This window comes from Carlito syrichta, unplaced genomic scaffold (assembly GCF_000164805.1).
Source record: "Carlito syrichta isolate Samal-C Ts95f unplaced genomic scaffold, Tarsius_syrichta-2.0.1 Scaffold304598, whole genome shotgun sequence".
Classification (NCBI taxonomy): Eukaryota; Metazoa; Chordata; class Mammalia; order Primates; family Tarsiidae; genus Carlito; species Carlito syrichta.
The window spans coordinates 788,182-807,732 of NW_007248694.1; the positions used below are offsets into that span (position 1 = coordinate 788,182).

The 19,551-nt window shown below is 54.0% G+C and overlaps 2 protein-coding genes across 4 annotated transcripts in view; one reads left to right on the plus strand and one right to left on the minus strand.

The window, feature by feature from the left end:
- WASF2 (WAS protein family member 2) overlaps positions 1-5,595 on the plus strand; it is an 82,801-nt gene extending 77,206 nt beyond the window's left edge. Inside the window, exons 8-9 of one of the 3 annotated variants that reach the window (XM_008060335.2) lie at positions 1,091-1,602; positions 2,918-5,595. In XM_008060335.2, coding sequence (XP_008058526.1) covers positions 1,091-1,602; positions 2,918-3,075 — 670 coding nt within the window. In that variant the 3' untranslated portion in view covers positions 3,076-5,595. The remainder of the gene's footprint in view (positions 1-1,090; positions 1,603-2,917) is intronic. The other 2 variants (XM_008060337.2, XM_021713520.1) reach the window with 2 other exon arrangements.
- A 9,438-nt stretch (positions 5,596-15,033) lies between these two features.
- GPR3 (G protein-coupled receptor 3) lies at positions 15,034-18,205 on the minus strand. Its single transcript, XM_008060338.1, has 2 exons — positions 18,118-18,205; positions 15,034-17,056 (listed from the first exon to the last, which is right to left on the minus strand). Exon 2 carries the CDS (start codon positions 17,049-17,051, stop codon positions 16,059-16,061), a length of 993 nt encoding a protein of 330 aa, XP_008058529.1. The 5' UTR covers positions 17,052-17,056; positions 18,118-18,205; the 3' UTR covers positions 15,034-16,058.
- Positions 18,206-19,551: the final 1,346 nt, after the last annotated feature.

Sequence of the window (19,551 nt, forward strand, 5' to 3'; positions counted from 1 at the left end):
TTAGTTCAGGGCAGATACAAAGGTGGAAAAAGAAAACCTTCAGCCTCACACATGGCCTGAGACCTTTGCAGCTGCAGTCGAGCAAATCTTATCCCAGGAGAGGTGTAGCTTAATCCTCTTTCAGACCTGGGTCAAGAGTGTGGTGGGATTTTCATTTCCCATCTCTGCAGATCCTCAGGTGGAGACTCATTCTCTCTCAAGCTTGCCCCACATGAACGCTGAAAATGCATTCACCTAAATCTATATCCTGCTCAGGTTTGATCAGCTTGGCTTGGGTTTCCTGCCCTCCCCAGATCTGGTGAATGTTAATAGCCCAAGGAACAGAGCCCAGAGAGTGGGTGGTGTTTGGACTTTATTCCGGTTCATTCTTACTCTTAGTCCTGGCTCTGGGATTAAACTGACAGCCGCCCTTGGACTATTCCTCTTAGAGGAGGGTTCCGGAGGGTACCTTCCTCTGGAGAGCCAAAAAATCAGAGGAAGGCCTAAGAGATGTCTTGGCCAAGTCTTTGTCTGATAGAGGAATCTCAAATCCACTTATTTCAGGTAGTGTTCCTCAATTTCTGATTATACTCCTGTGCTAATGGGAAGCTCATTACCTTATTTATTTATTTATTTTTTGAGTTAGAGTCTCACTCTGTTGCCCAGACTGGAGTGCAGTGGCATGCTCCTGGCCACCACAGCCTCAACCTGCTGGGCTCCAGTGATCCTTCCGCCTCAGCCTTCCAAGTAGCCAGAACTACAGGCGTGCACTACCACGCCTGGCTAAATTTTGATTTATTGTAGAGACAAGTTCTCGCCAAGTTGCCCGGGTGGGTCTCAAACCAGTGGGCTCAGGCAATCCACTCACCTCTACCTCCCAAAGTGCTGGGATTACAGGCTGAGCCACCGAGCCTGGCCTCATTACCTTATTTTATTGTTGCCCATTCTATTGTTGGTCTGTTCTGACCATACCCGGGATTTTCTTTCTGTTTGAGCCAAAGTGAAGTGGTGTGGTCGACCAAGTTAAACCTAGGCTTATAGATGAGCCTAACTGTAGGTGGGTATCTGCAACCTTTCAGTGATGGTGGGTCTTTTTTCTTTGGCCTTGTAGCTACCCAGCAGACAACCAAAGAGGATCTGGCTTGGCTGGACCCAAAAGATCCAGTGTGGTCAGCCCAAGCCATCCACCACCAGCTCCTCCTCTGGGCTCTTCACCGGGTCCTAAACCTGGATTTGCTCCACCACCTGCCCCTCCACCTCCACCTCCAATGATGGGCATCCCACCTCCACCACCACCTGTAGGATTTGGGTCTTCAGGGACCCCTCCACCACCTTCACCTCCATCTTTCCCACCTCACCCTGATTTTGCTGCCCCACCACCTCCTCCCCCACCACCAGCAGCTGACTACCCAACTCTGCCACCACCTCCCTTGTCTCAACCAGCAGGAGGAGCACCTCCCCCTCCGCCCCCACCCCCTCCTCCAGGACCCCCTCCTCTCCCTTTTAGTGGTGCGGATGGCCAGCCTGCCGCACCACCACCAATTTCTGATGCCACCAAGCCCAAGTCCTCCTTGCCTGCTGTGAGTGATGCCCGTAGTGACCTGCTTTCAGCCATCCGTCAAGGTAAATCCCAGTGGTGGGTCTGGGGCCCTAGAGCCTTGTCTTTCTAGAGCTGACCGATTGAGGGGTGGGTAAGGGGTGCTCTGTGCCCTTCTCAGAAAATAGCTTTCATTGGGTGGAGAGAGATTGGGATTGCAGACCTTGGAGCAACCTGAAAAAAGAAGGCTTCACCCTTAAAGTATAGACACTGAGATTTCTTTCCACCTTGGTTTGAACTAAAATATATTTTTATATATATATATATATATTTTTTTTTTTTTTTTTTTGAGTCAGAGTCACTCTGTCACCCAGGCTAGAATGCTCACGGCCACCGCAGCCTTGATCTGCTGGGCTCAGGCAATCCTTCTGCCTCAACCTTCCAAGTAGCTGGAACTACAGGCATGTGCCACCACCCCAGGCTAACTTTTATTGATTTGTTGTAGAGATGAGGTCTCACTAAGTTGCCCAGGCTGGTCTTGAACCCCTAGGCTCAGGCAATCCTCTCACCGAGACCTCCCAAAGTGCTAGGATTACAGGCGTCAGCCACTATGCCCAACCTGAAGTAAGAGATTCTTAATCTGGAATCTTAACTTTGAAAATGTATGCTCTTTGTGTGTTTGCATGCAATTTTTTTTCCTTGGGAAAGAGCCCCATTTTTAAATCAGATTCTCAGAAGGGTTTTGTGCCTCAGAAAAAAACAACAATCACTGTTCTTGTTCAGCTGGACCCAGCCATCCTGCTCTACCCTTCATGTCCTCCCTCCCTTTGCCCTTTTTCTTACCCTTTTTTTTCTCCCCTCACCTCTTAACCCCTTTCCTTTCTTTCTTTTCCCCTCCATCTCTCCTCACCATCTCACCTTCCTGGAGCGATGGTGCATTTATTCTCTTTCTGACAGGAACCAGGTCTAATCCCAAGGGGTTGTAGTAGTTCTGCTTGTGATCTTCAGGGAACTTCTAGTCAAAGGGAGACGTTCTGGGGCAGCTGAGCCCATTATAATCGATGAAACTGGGCAGGCTGAGGACCTGCTAGATGGAATGTCGTGACTGCTCCCCACTCAAAGTCTCATGAGAAAGACTCACTAGTCTGAGATTGTGTAAGCCAAGAAGGTTGGCAGGCTTCCTTTCAGACACACCTATAGGACCCGGACCACCAATTGAATAGAACCCCATCTTTACTTCTACTGCTATCCCTTTCTCTCTTCGCATTCCAGAGGAGCATTCCTTTTCTCTGTCCTTTCCAGTACTCCCCCATCAGTGACCACTCCCCCTCACCCAGTCCTGGATGGACCCTGAGACTGAGGTCGTGCCTTCCTCACCCTTCTCTCTCTCTCTGCCCACAGGTTTTCAGCTGCGCAGGGTTGAGGAGCAACGGGAACAAGAGAAAAGGGATGTTGTGGGCAATGACGTGGCCACCATCTTGTCGCGTCGCATTGCTGTGGAGTACAGTGACTCAGAAGATGACTCCTCTGAGTTTGATGAGGACGACTGGTCGGATTAACTCTTTCTGCCTGCTGCCCACCTTCTACCCCAACAATCCGTGGGGGAGAAGGTGTGGAGTGGGTGGGGGGTGGAATTTCAAGGGGCCAAAGCTTTCCCTGAAGCAACCAAAGATATATCCAAGTGCTTCCTCCAAATCAATATTGTCAGGCCCGGGAGCTCCTGAGGTTCAGGAGCTAGGCTGTTCTCTCTTCCCTTCAAGTGACTGTTGCATATTGAAAGGAAGGAAAATCCCCAAAGCAGATCCCTTTGATCGGGTTTCAGTTGGAGATGGTGCCTTCTTCTAGGATCCTTATTTAACTGTGATCTCCTTTCAAAATCCTTGCCCTCATCTATTTCAAATAACACCAGCTATCTTCTGGTCCTAGAGCGGTGAGAGTGGCCTGCATGGACATAGCTGGCCCCTTTCCTGTTTTCTGAGAGGGCAGAACAGGCCAAAAGCCCCAGCAGCCAGACTGCCTCACCCTCTGCCCCAATCAGCAGGGTGGAGCTGCCTTTTACTGAGCAACTCTAAGACTGGGATGCTGTTTACTCCAAGAGGCATCAAGCCTCTAAAGAATGTCTCACCCCCTTTGCCCAGAAATGATGCTTTTCTGAAGGCTGCGGTGGCTGTCTCCTTCCCAGGCTCCCTCATGGTGAGTATGGTGTTCAGGGGTCCCTTAAGTGCCCCTCCCTTACCCCTAGGTGCCTTCAGGCAGCCCAGCCCAGTTTTTAGCCTTGAACATTCATGACCAAACTAGCCCTGACACACAGGGACCAGGGCCTCTGCTGGCTGTCACGATCAAAGTTGAGAGACTTGGATCTACAGACCTGGAAGGACAGTGGAACTCCTCCGGTACCACCCTCTTAAGGACGCTGAGGCCTAGAGATGGGAAGTGACTTGTTCAAGGTCACACAGTTGGATAGTGACAGAGCTAAAGCCCAGAGTGCCTGATTCCAAGTCACCTGTGCTTTCTGGGACCAAATAATGGGCACCTGCTGGAGTCTGGGCAGAGCTTTCCTGGCTCTAAGATCCTCCAGACCTCACCATAGGTGAGGGTCTTAGTAGGAGGGCTCAGGGCCTGTGCCAGTCCTGTCAGTGCTGCTCATACCTTCATAGCCTCTCTTGTCATTCTTTGTTGCCACTTTCCTGTGACCAGCCACCCACGTGGCCTTGGGAGTGCCCTTCTGGGGACCAGAGTAGTGAGAGAAGGAAGGAGAAGGCAGCTTTGACAGGTGCTGTTTTCAGTTCCTCTGCAACTCCTCCCCCTTTTATTTCCCCAATTTAAGCATAGATCCTGCCAACTGTAGAAACTTCAGTCCCTCAGGCTGGCAGCCGTGCAGGTACCTGCCTGGGGGAGCCTGGCAGCCGTGAAGCTGGCTGAAAGGCAGAGGGACTCTAGGTCCTGTTTCCAGTTCTCCCTTCACTGCACATGGTGATGTTCCCTCCCTTCCTCCCCTCCCCCTTTCCCAGAGCTAATACACAGGTGCTATTATCCCGAGGGGAAAAAAACTGATCAGCTCTGGCCAACAGTGAGGTTTCTTCTCTTCTGCCTTAACTATTATGTAGCCTCTTACGCTGAAATCGGCTTCTCCTGGCTTCTCCAGCTTTCAGAGCCCTGAAACAAAGAGAAACAGGATCTGTCTCTACCCAGCACAGCAAATGGTTGTAGTAATTGCCAAAGCCCTCATAAACCCCTCCGGCTTGAGGAGAGTGTGTAATCATGGGTTCTGCCGCTGTGCCCTTGCTGAATGTTTTCCCTCTGCCTTCTTTCCTGGAACTCGGGCTGCGGGCCTTTAGGTGCCAGCATGCCCTCCCGCTGCAACTGCTCCCGAGTGTGCTCTCCTCCCTCTCCCCAAATCAGGTGTCTCTGCACAGAGCTTGGTACCATGCTGCATGCTGAAACACCAGACTGTGTGGGCCCCTACCTTGCTTCCTACCCTGCACTTTGGAAGCTGAAGATGCTTTCACCAGAACCCTAAAATGGCTGTTGAAGGTGCCCCGGCTGCAGCCTAGCGGTGGCTAGAGAGGCAGGCAGAGGGCATCGGTTCTCCCAAATAGGAGTCCTGGGGCCTGGCCAGGCCAGGGTTTGGGCCTAATGACTTTGACTAAATTACCCCCATCCTCCTCCTTTCCGGAAAAGAGGGAGCCAGAGCCACTCACTCTCGTTCTGCTCTGACCTTGAAGGGGGTGGTACTGGCCTGGCTTCGAGAATGGACAGAGTCCACTGTGGAAAGGGCTGGGGGCAGGAGGAGGTGGGGAGGGGCACTGCCTGCGGAAGGTAGGATTAGATCATTAGCTCAGTGACCTCCTAGGGTTTCGATGTGCAGTGTTCTCATCCTACAGCTGGTTTGGTAATGATCTGCAAGTCCCGGAGAGCAACAGCACAGCTCTGCCTGACGCTCTCATTAAAATCCATGCAGCCAAGCTTGGTGCTTTGTAGCAGCCGGCCTTGCGAAGCCTCCTCAGCTCGGGGGGCTGGGGACCCAGTCAGCCGAGAGGCCCTCTGGGCTCTACTTATGCATATGTGCACCAAAAAAATTTGCTTCTTTAAACCCAGAGCCCTTTAAGATGATAAAGGACCCAATACAGGTAATCCTGTGTTTTGGAGTCCTGTAATTGTAGAGTGCAGCGTTTAGTGGTTATTTAAACTGGGCTGAGGTTTGTATGAGAATGGAACAATGGCCCATAGGGACCCTTAAGCACCAAAACCAAGGAGCCTCCTCCCATCCCGTTTTGCCCAGTCCAGAGGGACCTGCCCCCATTCCAGGCAGTTTCAGAAGTGACTTGTGGCTTTGCCTTGGTCCTGAGATGGGTACATTCCAAAGGAGCAGCCCACAGGGAGGGGGCGGTCCTGACAAGCCCTTGGAGACTCAGGCTGGCCTGCCCAAGCTCCAGCTTGCTTCTGATGGAAACTCAAGCGCCCTCAGAAACGACCCTGGCCAATGTCACCGCAGAACCGAGGCGGCGTTGTCAGGGCTAATGTGAAATCTCTTCCCGTGGCGCTGATCCTCCGACTCTGCAGCGCCAGCTTGGACAGATTGAGGTCTCTGTGGTTTTGGTGACCCTGCTTAAGCATTCCCACCGTGTCCCAGCTCTGCTCTAGGACTGCTTCCCACTGCAGCCCCTCACCTGACCTCAGGGTCTGGGAGGGAGCAGTGCTCAGAGGCCAGGGGGCTTTGCTCAGGAGAGGTGTCAGGCTTCCTGGGGCCATCAGGCTTTGAGCTCTGCTGGGGGCCAGTCGACCTGGGACCAGGTGTTGCACAGAGATGTGCCTCTTTGTGTGCCTCCTGCCAAGTTCACTTTAGCAGTGCCTCCTTGAGGGCTAGGGAACAATTTTGTTACTGTATTAACTTTATTCAGTTAATTCACTTGAGAAACTAACCAATTTTTACTTTCTGTCTAGAATGATGTACATGTAGTAGAGTAAGCCATAATGTTCCCAAAGTGCCTTGTTTTCTCTGATATAAATATATTTATAAGGACATATTCCAGTGGGTTCTTGGGTGTGTTTGTCACATTGAGATGTTAAGGAGTAGGCGTGTATGGAGTGGGGATGCGGTCTGAAAACAGGCTTTCCCCTGAGGACAGGAAAGGAGAGCTTCAGCTGGAGATCTGAGCAGTGGACTCAGCCAGACCCCGCAAGCGACCCTTTCCTCTCACCCTGTTCTCAGACCCTTGGGAGGACATCCAGTTCTTTAAAACCCTGTGGCTCCAAGCCTGGTCTCATTTGCTTCCCTGCCAGACTCCTGTGTGTACCACATCTGTGCCCCAGTGACCGGAAGCTTCTTGTAACTACTTTATGTATACACATGAATACTTAAATGCCGACGTTTTAAATAATTTGATAAAGTCTTTGTAGCCACTCAGCCATCTCTGGTGTGTGTGTTTTTTAATGGGAGAAGAGATTAGAAGAGAGCAACACTGGTAGCCACAAGTGGTGGCCAGAGCTCGGGAGGTTGCTCTGGTGTGGGTGGACCTGAAGGGCAGGACACTGTGTAGAAATCTGTCATATGCTGGAGGTGCAGATGACTGGAAGCCATTTTGGTTTAGGAGAAGACCCAAGCTGGGGGCTTACAGGCCCAGATCCCCAGGCTCCTCTCACCATGAGGAAGGGGGTGTGCAGGGGCCATGGGAGACCTGCTGCCAGCACCCCCATGCATCCGGCAGGAGAGGAGCACAGGCTGCATGCTGATGCAGCTCACATCTGGCCGGCATCTTGTCTGCCTCTCAGACCCAAGCAACTTACCTTAAATAGAACGATTTACAATGGAATCCGATAAAAGGTTTGGGCTGCTGCACGCCCTCTCTCCTGCCTGAGGAAGACAAGGGACCTGGTTTATATTTTGACCCCCCAAAAATGACCTACCCAGGAAGCAACGGTTGTTCTGAGCACAGCTGCTGCGGGTAACTGTCCCTGGGGGTAATTTATGAGCAGACACCTCGTTCTGGGAGCAGACGCAGTGGGGTGGCCCCTGGGAGATGGGCAGGAGCAGGGTTGGTGACTCTGCGGGTCACGCCTGCTGTTCAGAGAGAGTCACCCACTGGCGTCCCAGGAGAGGGGGCAGAAGTTTTGAATTGTCAGCAACTGCTGCGCCAGCCGCTCTGAGCTCATCGCGCTGGAGGTGGGGGTGCAGGGAAGGGGGCCGCGGAGCCCCTCCACTCCACCCGCCTGCTCAGGCCTGTGTTTAGTCAGCACTTGGCTTCCCGAGGCCGGTGACTGACAGGCAGCCAGACGCCCGCCCTGGCAGAAGACAAAATGGTGGTGTCAGGAGCCGCCCTTGCTAGAGAATTGGAGGGAAGAATGTGGTCCTGGGAATCAAGAGGCCTGAGCCTGAATTCTGGCTCCGCCACTCGGGAGCTGTTACCCTGTGCAAGTTGCTTCACCTCTTTGGGCTGCTCCTGGGAAGAATGAGCATTTATTGAGCGCCCACTACCTGCCAAAGACTGCATATCTTTTATTTCCACCTTAAGCAGCAAGGGTCCCCCATTTAACACATGAGAAAAGCAGACTCACAGTTGCTTAAGATCACATAGCTGGCCAGGAGCAGAGCAAGGTTCAAATACAGGTCTCTCTCAAGCTGGAGCCCATGCACTATGCAATTTAAACAGCTTAAGAATCCATCTAGAATCCTAGTCTAATATAGGGAGCATGTTCAAGGTTTCCATTCTTATTTGCCCCACCCCCTGGTGCCCAGTTTTACAGGTGCAATAGCAGGTGATAGCTATTTTTGCCCTTGTTTTGAAATCAAACGAGCTCAACTGAGGGCCTACCCTCAGCTACCTGGAAAGAACATGGGTTCCCCAGGTATGGACTGGGGCTTCACACAGACACATTTACACATATGAGTGTGTACCCAGACATGTATACTGCGAAGAGACAAAGGTATAAGCGGGCACCCAGGAGAACACAGGCCTGGGGACACAAGCACACATTGTGCACGGAGCCTCCCTCCCCCTGTGCAAACGAGGACACACATCAGCATAGAGTTACAGGAACAGAACCACAGGCAAGCCCTGCACAGAGTCCTCAGGCACCACCCTGTCTACTCGCTGCCTCTGCTGGTTCCTCACTGCCCCCTCCTGGCTGCCCAGTGACCAGGGCAACCTGGCACCATTTCCTGGAAGTCCTGTTCTGGGGTGGACGGCAGCTAATTTCCTAGATCATGCATCCGAAAGCAGTTTCAGGTGTTCCTGCTGGACTGCCCCCCAGCCCCAGGAATTGTGGGTGCCTAGGAGGCGCTCTTGGAAGTTTGCAGGGGGGCAGGGAGCCTTTCACACCCAAAAGAATCTACTGGTGGAATTGTCAGTGCCTTGGTGATGGGAAGGCAAGGGGCCCTGCATAGACACCCTTCCTATCCTTACCCTAGGCACTGTGCATATATGTCCACAGTGTGCACTCACAAGTTCACACTGATACATCTCAGAGGCGGGCTGACTTCCTGACTGAGTCTTCTAGCTCCCACCTTGCTGTACCTCTTTGGGCCTCAGCTTCCTTGCCTATTCACAGAGTTGACCATGATGATGTATGCAACCCTCCACTCTGGTGTCTTACCATCTCGGGAGGAGATGCCACTCCCAGAGTATGTGCCTAAGTGAAGCACATCTGTAAACACCTCCCCATGGGCTCCTCAGAACAGTCTTAGAAGGATTACCAACACAGCCTTTTATTCTTATTTTACAGATGAAGAACCGAGGCACAGATAGGCCCAGTAACTTGCCCAAAGTCACACAGCAAGCTGACAGCAGACATGGAAAGAGAAACCCTTTTCTTATCAATGCCCCAGACTGTCTACAAGAGAGCAGAGCACCTTATCGACTTGGGCCCCAGCCAAGGAGACTGGAATGCGAGGGCTAAAGCCAGGGCTCTGCCCTGTTGTCTGGGAGCCCTGACAGGGTCCCTGTGGCCTCCTGAAGGCTTAGCAGGGACGCAGAGGAGGTCTCGGGGTTAGGCATTTAGCATGGAGGCTCAGGAAAAGGCAACTTGGAACTGGGTGGGTTCCACTACTCCCTACCCCCACCAGGAGACCAAGCAAACCTCCAGCCTCCTTTTGTGTAAAGTGAGGCAGGCTAACGAGCGTTCTTCTTAGCCTGTGGCCTCTTGGTGGCTTGTTCATGAGTGGTATAAGTGTGCATGTCTGTCTGAAAGCCACACATATTCGCACACGTGCATGGTTGGATGCTGGTGCCTGCCTACAGGAACACTCAGGACATCCACAGGCAAGTGGAACATGTGAATGCATGTTTGCAAGCCCATATAATGTGACTGCATTTGTGTGTTTAGTGGAGGTGTGTTTGTGTATGTTTGGATGTCCATACGTAAACGTGTGCATGTCTGGCAGGTGACTTATGCACATGTAAAATTTTGCTTGCATGCATACTTGGTATATTCATGAGTGCACTTGGGTACACATGCGTTGGTGTGCAGAGTGAGTTGGAACATGTCTACACACATGGCTGTGAGAGTGTGTAGATGTGTATGCAGGAGTGGCTTCATGTAGCTGTGTACACATAAGTCAGGAGTGTCTTCTGCCCAGCCCTGGTGTGGGGGTGCCCTGCTGACTCTAGCCAGACGCTGGGCTTGCAGCACCCCCACCCCCACCCGCACATGCACACTATTCCCCAGACCCATCTTGCTTGGCCAATTTGCAGCCTCTCGCTCCCAGCTCCCGAGAAGGCCTGCAGCAAAGTCAAGGGGCTGGTGGCCAATTAGCGAGGGGGTTAATCAGGGATCTGGGGACCCCTGGGGGGCGGGAAGCCGAAGGCAGGCATGGGGTTGGCAGGAGCATGAGCTGCCTGTCATGAGGCTGGGGGAGGGAGAGACAGAGGGGAGGGTGAGCCTGCCTGTTGGTGCCAGAAACTGAGGGTCATCATGATTGCTGAGCACTGATGGCAGCAGGGAGGTGTGTGTGTGTGTGTGTGTGTGTGTGTGTGTGTGTGTGTACACGCCCTACATGTGAAAGGGTGTGCACATGCATTTATGTCCTTGAATGTGGTCCTGCATTCAAATGTCTATACATGACCATGGATACCATCTTATACACATGGGCATTATGTATGTATATGTGGATATGCAGATGGGTTTAGGTATGCAAACCTCTTTGGACCTGTGTGCACATATGTGTCTATAAGGGTAAGTCTGTGTGTGTACCCACCTGTGCAAGACCATGTACATACGTTTAAGTCTGTGCTTCAGCACCCAAACAAGTGCACATAAAGTTGACAAGGCTCATGTACACAAGTGCAATGATGTGTCTGTGTGTGTGCGCACTAGGGTGCAGGTGCATCTGATACGTGTGAGTGTTCTCTGAACAGCCAGGGACCTGGCCATGTGTGCTTGCATGTGCCCATGTGCCTGTGTCTGCGTGCACGCAGGTCTCAGCACAAAGGGAGCTGGGGCTGTGGGGCTGGCGGTCTCCAGGCTCCAAGAGGGAATCTGACAGCAGAGCCTGCTGCAGCCTCCAGCCCCGGGAGCCTGTTTTCCAGCCTGCGGAAGCTGTGAGCTCGTGAACTCATCTTATATTAATAGCTGCTGTCTCCTCACTTATTGCAAGGAGAGGCGGACATGGCCTGGTGGGGGCTCAGCACTCCGGGCAGCGCCCCCCCATCCACACAGGACCAACGGAGAGGAGGGATAGGCCCCACCCTAGCAGGAAGGTAAGGCTCTTGGTCCTAGCTCCTGCCTCCCTCAACTCAGGGGGGCCATTCACTCAACTCCCCCTCCTGGACCCCTGTAGCTTGGTGGGATCAGGCATGGGGGTTGGAAAGCTGGCAGAGGTAGAGAGGTTGGGAGGCTTGGCTACTCTCCCCAAACACACACGCATGCACGCACGCACGCACACAAGCATGCTGCACTGAGCAGCCCCAGGCTGAGCACCAGAGGAGTCTGAGGCCGAAAGAGACATAAGAGGCTTCGGTCTGAGAGGGGAAGACAGTCCTGCCCTCCAGGACTGTCAATCTGAGGCAAAAGACAATGTGACTAGGCTCTTAGACACCCCCAGCCTAAAGGAGGAGACAGAGCCTAACCCTCAGTAGTTCTCAGTCTGAGCAGGGAGATGTGACCTTGTATATAGTAGCACATGGCTCTGGGGAGAAAGAGGTCTGCTTTCAGGATCCTTCGGTTTGAGGAGACAGATATGTCCCTTCTCTCAGGGACCCTCAGTTGGAAGGAGGACACACAACCCTCTCTTCAGGAGCCCTCATTCTGAGGAGGAAGGCAAGACTTTTTTTTGAGTCGGAGTCTCACTCCGTCACCCAAGCTGGAGGGCAGTGGCACACTCACGGCCACCGCAGCCTCTACCTGCTGGGCTCAGGTAATCCCTCCACCTCAGCCTTCCAAGTAGCTGGAACCACAGACACACTCCACCTTGCCCAGCTGACTTTATAAATGTTTACTCAGAGGAGGTATAGTACGGTGTGTTGTGTAAATCACATCTTCACAGTCACTGAAGGACTGAGCTAAGGAGGCTTCCTGGAGGAGGCATGGGGAGCAGGTATAGGGAAGACCTGAGCTGTATCTACAGAATCCAGGGAGGAGGAAAAACCCAGCCAGCCCCACCACACACACAGGCTTTAACCTGAAGGACAGATTTAGATACAGGGCAGGTTGGGCCCAGGACCCAAAGCAGAGACCCCAGCTGCAGGCTGCCCAATATGTCCTAAGATCCACTCCACAGCCACCCCCGACAGACGGAGGAAGACCCTCCCAGAGACAAGACAGTAGACCGCATGTCCCTGACTTGGGCCCTGGAGCTGGAAGCTGGGCTCTGGCCCCTCTCCTTCTGGCCCTTGGTGGGGTTCCTCAGCAGCATGGGGGAGGCAACAGGGAGGTCCCTCCGCATCGTGCCTCCAAAGGTCTGGGTGTAGCCTGGAGACCCACAGGTTTTCCCCAGCCTGGGGACAATAGCCCTCCTGTTCCAGTTTCCTTGCTTACTGTTTCTGGGCTATTCCTGAAACACACTCCCTAGCCAGGAAAGAAAGATTTGGAGTCAGAGGGACTTGGGTTCACATCCCAGCTCACTCCTTACTGTGTAGCTTTAGGTAAATCCAGTGTCATCTTTCAGGGAAGACTTTCTTGGGTCCCCTCATGTAAAAATTACTCACAGTCGGGGACGGTGGCTCACGCCTATAATCCTAGCACTTTGGGAGGCTGAGGCGAGAGGAGTGCCTGAGCCTGCAGGTCCAAGACCAGTCTGGGCAACTTGGTGAGATCTTGTCTCTACAATAAGTGAAAAAAAAAAAATTGGTCGGGCTCGGTGGCTCAGCCTGTAATCCTGCGCCTTGGGAGGCCAAGGTGAGTGAATGGCCTGAGCCCACGGATTCGAGACCTGCCTGGGCAACTTGGCAAGACCTCATCTCTACAATAAATCAAAAATTAGCCGGGCATGGTAGCGCGCACCTTTAGTTCCAGCTACTTGGAAGGCTGAGGCGGAAGGATTGCCGGAGCCCAGCAGGTTGAGGCTGCAGTGGCCGGGAGCGGCCACTGCACTCCAGTCTGGGTGACAGAGTGAGACTCCAACTCAAAAAAAAAAAAAAAAAATTAGCTGGCCGTGGTGGCACATGCTTGTAGTTCCAGCTACTTGAAAGGCTGAGGTGGAAGGATCACCTGAGCCCAGGTTGAGACTGTGGTGGCCATGAACGTGCCACTGCACTCCAGCCTGGGGGATAAGAGCAAGACTCTGACTCAAAAAAAATAAATAAAATAAAAAATAAAAATTACATACTCCTGATCCTTCCTCCTGTTTTATTTTTCTCTGAGGATTTATCACTATCTGAAAAGTTTTCTGTTTGTTACCCTTTCCCCCAGCTAGATTTAAGCTGCCTGCAAGGATGGCAGCAAATAAATGAAGGTCTGTTACTCTCAGAGCCTCAACATCCTCCTTTGTAGATGGGAGAGCAATAGCACCCATCCGATGAAACCATGTTGACCATGGGAAAGGTTGGGCTCAAAGCTTGGTGTGGGAGAGATGCTTGCCCAGTGGGGTTCTTTTCCCAGGGAACTTTCAGGAAGATGGGGAGGGAGGAGAAGTTTTGGCCTGACCTGGTGCAGCCTCCCCACCTTGTGCCTGGGCCTGTTGCCATGCCCACCCCCCTTGGACTGTTGGGAAGGCATTTTTTTTTTTCGAGTTGGAGTCTCACTCTGTCACCCAGACTGGAGGGCAGTGGTCGCTCCTGGCCACTGCAGCCTCGCCCTGCTGGGCTCCGGCGATCCTTCCACCTCAGCCTTCCAAGTAGCCAGAATTACAGGCATGCACTACCACGCCCAGCTGATTTTTTGCTTTGTTGTAGAGATGAGGTCTCGCTGCCCAGGCGGGTCTCGAACCTGCGGGCTCAGGCAATCCACTCACCTCAGCCTCCCAAAGGCGCGGGATTATAGGCTGAGCCACCGAGCCCGGCTGGGAAGGGATCTTGAACACGAGGTAAAGGAGCTCTGGCCAGGGGAATGGAGAAAAACCTGTGTGCTGGCACAGCTGTGTGAGTTTGAGCAAATGGCTACTCCTCTTTGGGCCTCAGTCTCCCCATCTGTATGATGGAGGATGAGTCAGAAGCGCTCCAAGGGCCCCACCTTCAACTGTAGCCTGGGAGGCTGGGATGCCACACCCTAAACCTGCTCCTGCTCTTGCCTGGTGAACACATTCTTTCTGGAGTTTGCGTCCTCTTCCCAAACACCCAAACTCAGGGTCCTGCATGCATATGTCCCCAAATGCACATACGTATATAGTCACTCACCTTTGCATAGAAAAGCAGCTCTTCCAGCCCCAGAATGACCAGACCCCATCCAACCACCTCCCAAATGTGGGACCCTAGCCCTAAGAATGAACCCCAACATAAATCCTGATCCAGAATGGCTTAAGCCTCATGTTTGAGGAGGAAATGTGAGGATATTGCCCACCAGGCAGAGCACAGAGTCTGGAAACGGATGCCCACAGTTGGAATCCTGGCTCTATCATTTCCTAGCTGTATGGTCTTGGGCCAGTCACTGACCCTCTCTCAGCCTCAGTTTCCTCATCCATAAAATGGAAAGATACTGCTAGTGCCATGGGATGCTTGTTGGGTATAAGTAAGGTAGCATACGTAGTATATTTAGCCTAGCTAGCAGCCTCTGGTGTGTCTGGCATGTAGTAAACACCCTCTATGAGAAGGGACTGTTAAGAAAACTGACACGCTTTGAGCATGTTCATCATGCCAGAGCTCCAAACTGGCTAATGTGGGTAGGATGTGGGCATCCTTAATCCAGGAAGGGCCAGGCACCCTGGTTCCCATCCCCAGGGGGAGATGAGGTCCTTGCCTGGCAGTGCCCAGGTCTGAAGGCAGAGAGATGGACACTGACATCTTGGGGAGTCACCTGCCAGCCACCCTCCACCCCAGGTATTCAGCTTCCTGGATTCCCCAGCAGGCCCTCGAGGCCTGGCCTGACCGTCCCATTCCAGGCTCCCTTCAGGCCCCTTTCCACATCCTCCACACACACATGGAAACATATTTATCACAAAATCATTTTTTATTGAGTCGGGTTGAGGACAGGAACAGGGAATGCACTGGGGGCCATACCCCGGTTGGCAGAGGGGTGGGGAGTTGGCTCGTGCCCCGCCTCCTCTAGGGCACCGCAGGGTGAGGCCTGACCCCCAGGCCATGGCTGTGGCGCTGGACGCCAGGCTGGATTGGAGTTGGGGTTGCATGTTCTGGTCCCGGCTGCTGGGCCGGGCTGCAGTTTCCCCAAAATGGCCACCAGAGGGCAGCTGGCCCCCAGCGCAGAGGAATTCTCGGTTGCTCAGGTGATGGCTTCTTAAAAAAATAAAAAACCAGAGGCTGGTGTGTTCCCCCTGCAAACCCGAGGGGGGCGGGTCTGGGGAGAAGGCTCTGGTTTCTATGATCTCTTTGATAAAAAATAAGCAAAAATAATAACAAAATACGTGGTTTCTCTTTCTCCCTTCCCCCCTTCAGGAACTGAGGTCAGAAATGGGGGTATGGGGACTGGGGGTACCCTGGTATGGCCTGGATTTCAAGGTGTGGGTCTCTTTTTTCCCCGTACTACCAATAAATAAATTTATAACTAAATAAATAATAAATAGATACTCTCTTTGTATGTGCACATATATATAGATAAATCTTTCTCCATTCTAGGCAACTATGTGACTACTCTCTCTGACTCTTTAGCTCAGAAATTTAAAAGTAAAGCGACATGGTCAAGGTCAATTTTAAGGGCAAGGGAAGATCAAGGACTTGGAATGGCACTGTAAAACTCTCAGCATTCTGAAATTGCAAGCCAGTTGGGCCATGGAACAGTTCTAAGTGGAACCCTGACCACCTGAACATTCTAGAACCATGGAGCCAGCTGGGCCCCCACAAGGATCTGAACAGAATCTTGAAACACCCGATGTCCTAGAACTCCAGAACCAGCTGGGTCTGGGGGGGGGTGTAGAGCTGGGAGTTTGGAATGAAGCCCTGAAGAACCCAACATTCTGGAATTCTGTAGTGATCAGGGCTGAAGGGTCACCAGAACGCAACTAGACATCACTGGGGGAGCGGGATCGGAAGGGGATCTTGGAAGTGGAACAGCAGCAGCAGATGGCCCACAGCACCTTCTGCACATCCTGGTTGCGGAAGGCGTAGATGATGGGGTTGATCATGGAGTTGTAGGTGGCAGGGAGCAGGGTGAGATAGGTGTAGAGGGGCGGGGAGTCGGCATCACCCAGCAGGCAGTAGACAGTGAAGGGCAACCAGCAGGCAGCAAAGGCGCCAAGCACCACGGCCAGTGTGGCGATGCCCTTGCGGGTGGCCACGTAGTGGGAGGCAGGCAGCAGGTGCCGCTGGAGGGCAATCTGTTGGGCATGGCGGCAGACGATGCGGCAGATCTGGGCATAGAGCTGCAGCATTATGCCAAACACCATGAAGAAGGCAATGGCCAGGACCACCAGATGGTTCTTGGAGAGGGGATATACTACACCACATGTGGTCAGGCCATCCAGGCAGTTCCAGGCCAGCACAGGCAGCAGCCCCAGGCCCAGGGCGCCCCCCCATACCAGGGCCAACATCACATAGGTCCGTGTCACTGTGGTCTCTGAGTAGTAGGTGAGGGCATTGTACAGGGAAAGGTAGCGGTCGACGGTGATGGCCAGCAGACTGCCGATGCTGGCGGTAAAGGCCATTGCCAGCACGCCAACCAGCACCAGGCTCATCTCCGCTGAGCCGATGCAGAAGACAGCAGCAAAGTGCAGGACCAGGCCCAGGCCTGCCAGCAAGTCTGCCACGGCCAGGCTGCCCACCAGCAGGAACATGGGGGCACGGAAGGCTGGAGTGCCCACGATGATGGCCACCACTAGTGCATTCTCGCAGGACACCAGGGTGCCTGAGATACACAGCACCACGTCCCAGGCCCTGGGTGCAGGTAGCGGTGCGGCTGGGCCTGTGGACTCATCTGCTGGACTCACGCTGCTCACATTCACGTTGCCTGGCCCAGCCGAAAGCCAGGCCAGGGAGCTGCCTGCACCCCACATCATGGTACCTGCAGGAGAAAGGCACTGTGAGAAGCTGGTAGGGCTGGGTGCCGGATGGAAGGGTCTGGAGAGGGTGAGGTGCCTCCTCAGGACACATAGTGGAAGTTTCTCCTCAAGATACCTGGTAGGGTCCCAATGTCTGGTCCCCCCATTCATGCTCTAAAGCTCTTCCCAGAATACCTTTGTTCTCTCCAATGTCCTCACAGTGGTATCTTCCTGGGGATCCCTGCCCTGGGTCTCTTCACTCTCCCTTCCAATCCCCGGGTCCTGCTTGCCTATTTTCCCCATGTGTGACCAGAGGAAAACCAGATGAAGGGCTACCATAAAGTGGATACAGGCCAACAGGATCCAGGGATGCCCCAAAGGCTCAAGCCGGGAGGCAAACATCTCTCGAGACTGAGAGGCAACTCTGCTCCCTCCCATCAGAGAGGATGACGCTCTGTTCTGAGGCTCCCAGACCTCTCACGATTCTCAATGCTGCCAGTCCCAGGCTCCGCCCCCAGGGAATGCGCGTGAAGGTCCCGCCAGTCACCACCCCACACTCCTGGGTAACACCTGGGAATTCAGCCCCTCTCCCCACACCCCCCCCAGACTACTGGGACCCCCCTCTTTCTGCCTGAACCCCTGGGTCCCTAGAACAGACACCTTCCCTCTGCTGGAAGCCTGGATCCCTGAGTCAGATCTCTCCTTCTGCCCGGACACCTGGATCTTGGGCCTGACTCCACCACCTGCCCGGATGCCTGGATTCCTAAGTCGGACATCTCCAGCAGCTCGGACTCCTGGGTCCCTGCCCTAGACGCCTCCTGCCGGCTTAACCTCAGACGCCCTCCGTCCCTCCAGATCCTCGGGTCCTTGCAAGAATACTCACCTTTCGCCGGGTCATCTAACTGACGGCACTGACACTCGAGCACTTGGGCCCACTCCTGTTCACCCCAAATCTGCCAACCCAGAATTCCCACTTCGACCTCAGACCCTGGCTAGCCACTAGGAACCTGCCCCCGGCCCAGTGCCCCAACATCTTGCGTGTCCTCCGGGATGCCTGGTGCCCGCGGCGGGGCCCGCTACTCACCGCTTAGGATCAAGCGCGGCCGGGCCGCGGGGAGGTTCTGCTCGGGTCCTGGCGGCGCAGGGCGTGCGCGGACCCCGAGAAGCCCCCGCGGCCGCGGGAGAAGCGGCGTGAGTCACCCCGCCCCGCCCCCGGCCACCGGTTCGGTGACGTCAGCGCCCGGTAGGCCAATGGGCGCGGCGCGCTGGGGCGCAGCGCGCGTTGCGCCGCATAGTAATGAGGCCTCACGCCGCCCGCTCCCCCATTCATAAAAAGCGACCGTGGCCGCGGCCCCGCCCCTTCCCGAGTCGGCCCGTGCTGTCCTTGACGCGGCGCCCTCTGCGGGCCGGGGGTTTCGGGGGCGCTGGTGTGAGAGCCTTGAAGACATCTCTGGGGGGCTGCAGGGGATGCGGTGGGGGAGCGGAAAGGGCACTCGGAAAGGCTGTGGGGTGATGGGACCCTCGGGTGGCTGAGAGAGGCTGACGAAATCCAGGTGACGAAGATCTTGTGATGGGGCTGAATAGGGCGTCCCTGGTGAGGATGACGGGGTTGTGGAGATGATGAGGCCCTGAGGTGACAGTGACAGGAGCACGAGGGAGCAGGGAGGTGGGTGGCAGTGACAGTGTAAGCATGGTGACAGGATCCTGGGGGATGGTGGCCATGGGACTCTAACGCTACAGGAGGAAGCCCCAGGGCAACCATAGCAGTGTCAGGGTGACTCTGCAGCATAATGGAGTTTAGGGACCTCAGGGTGACAGGGAAGGTGGCATGGGAAGATGGAGTGTCCAAGTGATGGAACATCAGGTCACCGTGACCCTGTCAGAAATGCTGAGGTACTGAAGTGACAAAGATAAGGGATGAGGCTTGTAGAGCCATGGAATGCAGATAGCAGATGACTGTATGAGTGGGCCCTAGAGTGAGGTGAACAGGGTAGCGGATCTGGACTGACAGTGTGCAGGCAGGTAAGTGGCTGCCGGGCAGGTCTCATGATGCCGGGGCTGGGGTAACGAGCTGGTGATGTCACTCACGTCAGCCCAATAGCGCCCTCCCAGCACTGGAGAGGTGGGCCTGGCAGGATTTCAAAACCTGAATTATTTATTTAAGTATCTGGAAAGCCAGTGGAGGGGGTGGGGGGGGCACTTCCCCGAAATAGCAAGAGATGGGGAGCCGGGAAGATCTTGGAAGAAGAAAACCTGGCAGTCCTCAGGCAGGCCCTTCTCAGCCTCCCAGCTTAGGTATCCTGGCTGAGGGATCAAAGAGAAAGAGCTCCCTCTTCCCCAACCCTGCCTGCCCATAGTCCGGGGGACCCACCCCAGCTGACTTCTCTAGATATGACAGGTATCCTACTCAAACATAACTGTGTCTCTAGCTTCACTTCCATCCTCATTAAAATCATGCAGGGCCGGGCTCCGTGGCTCAGCCTGTAATCCCACGCCTTTGGGAGGCTGAGGTGAGTGG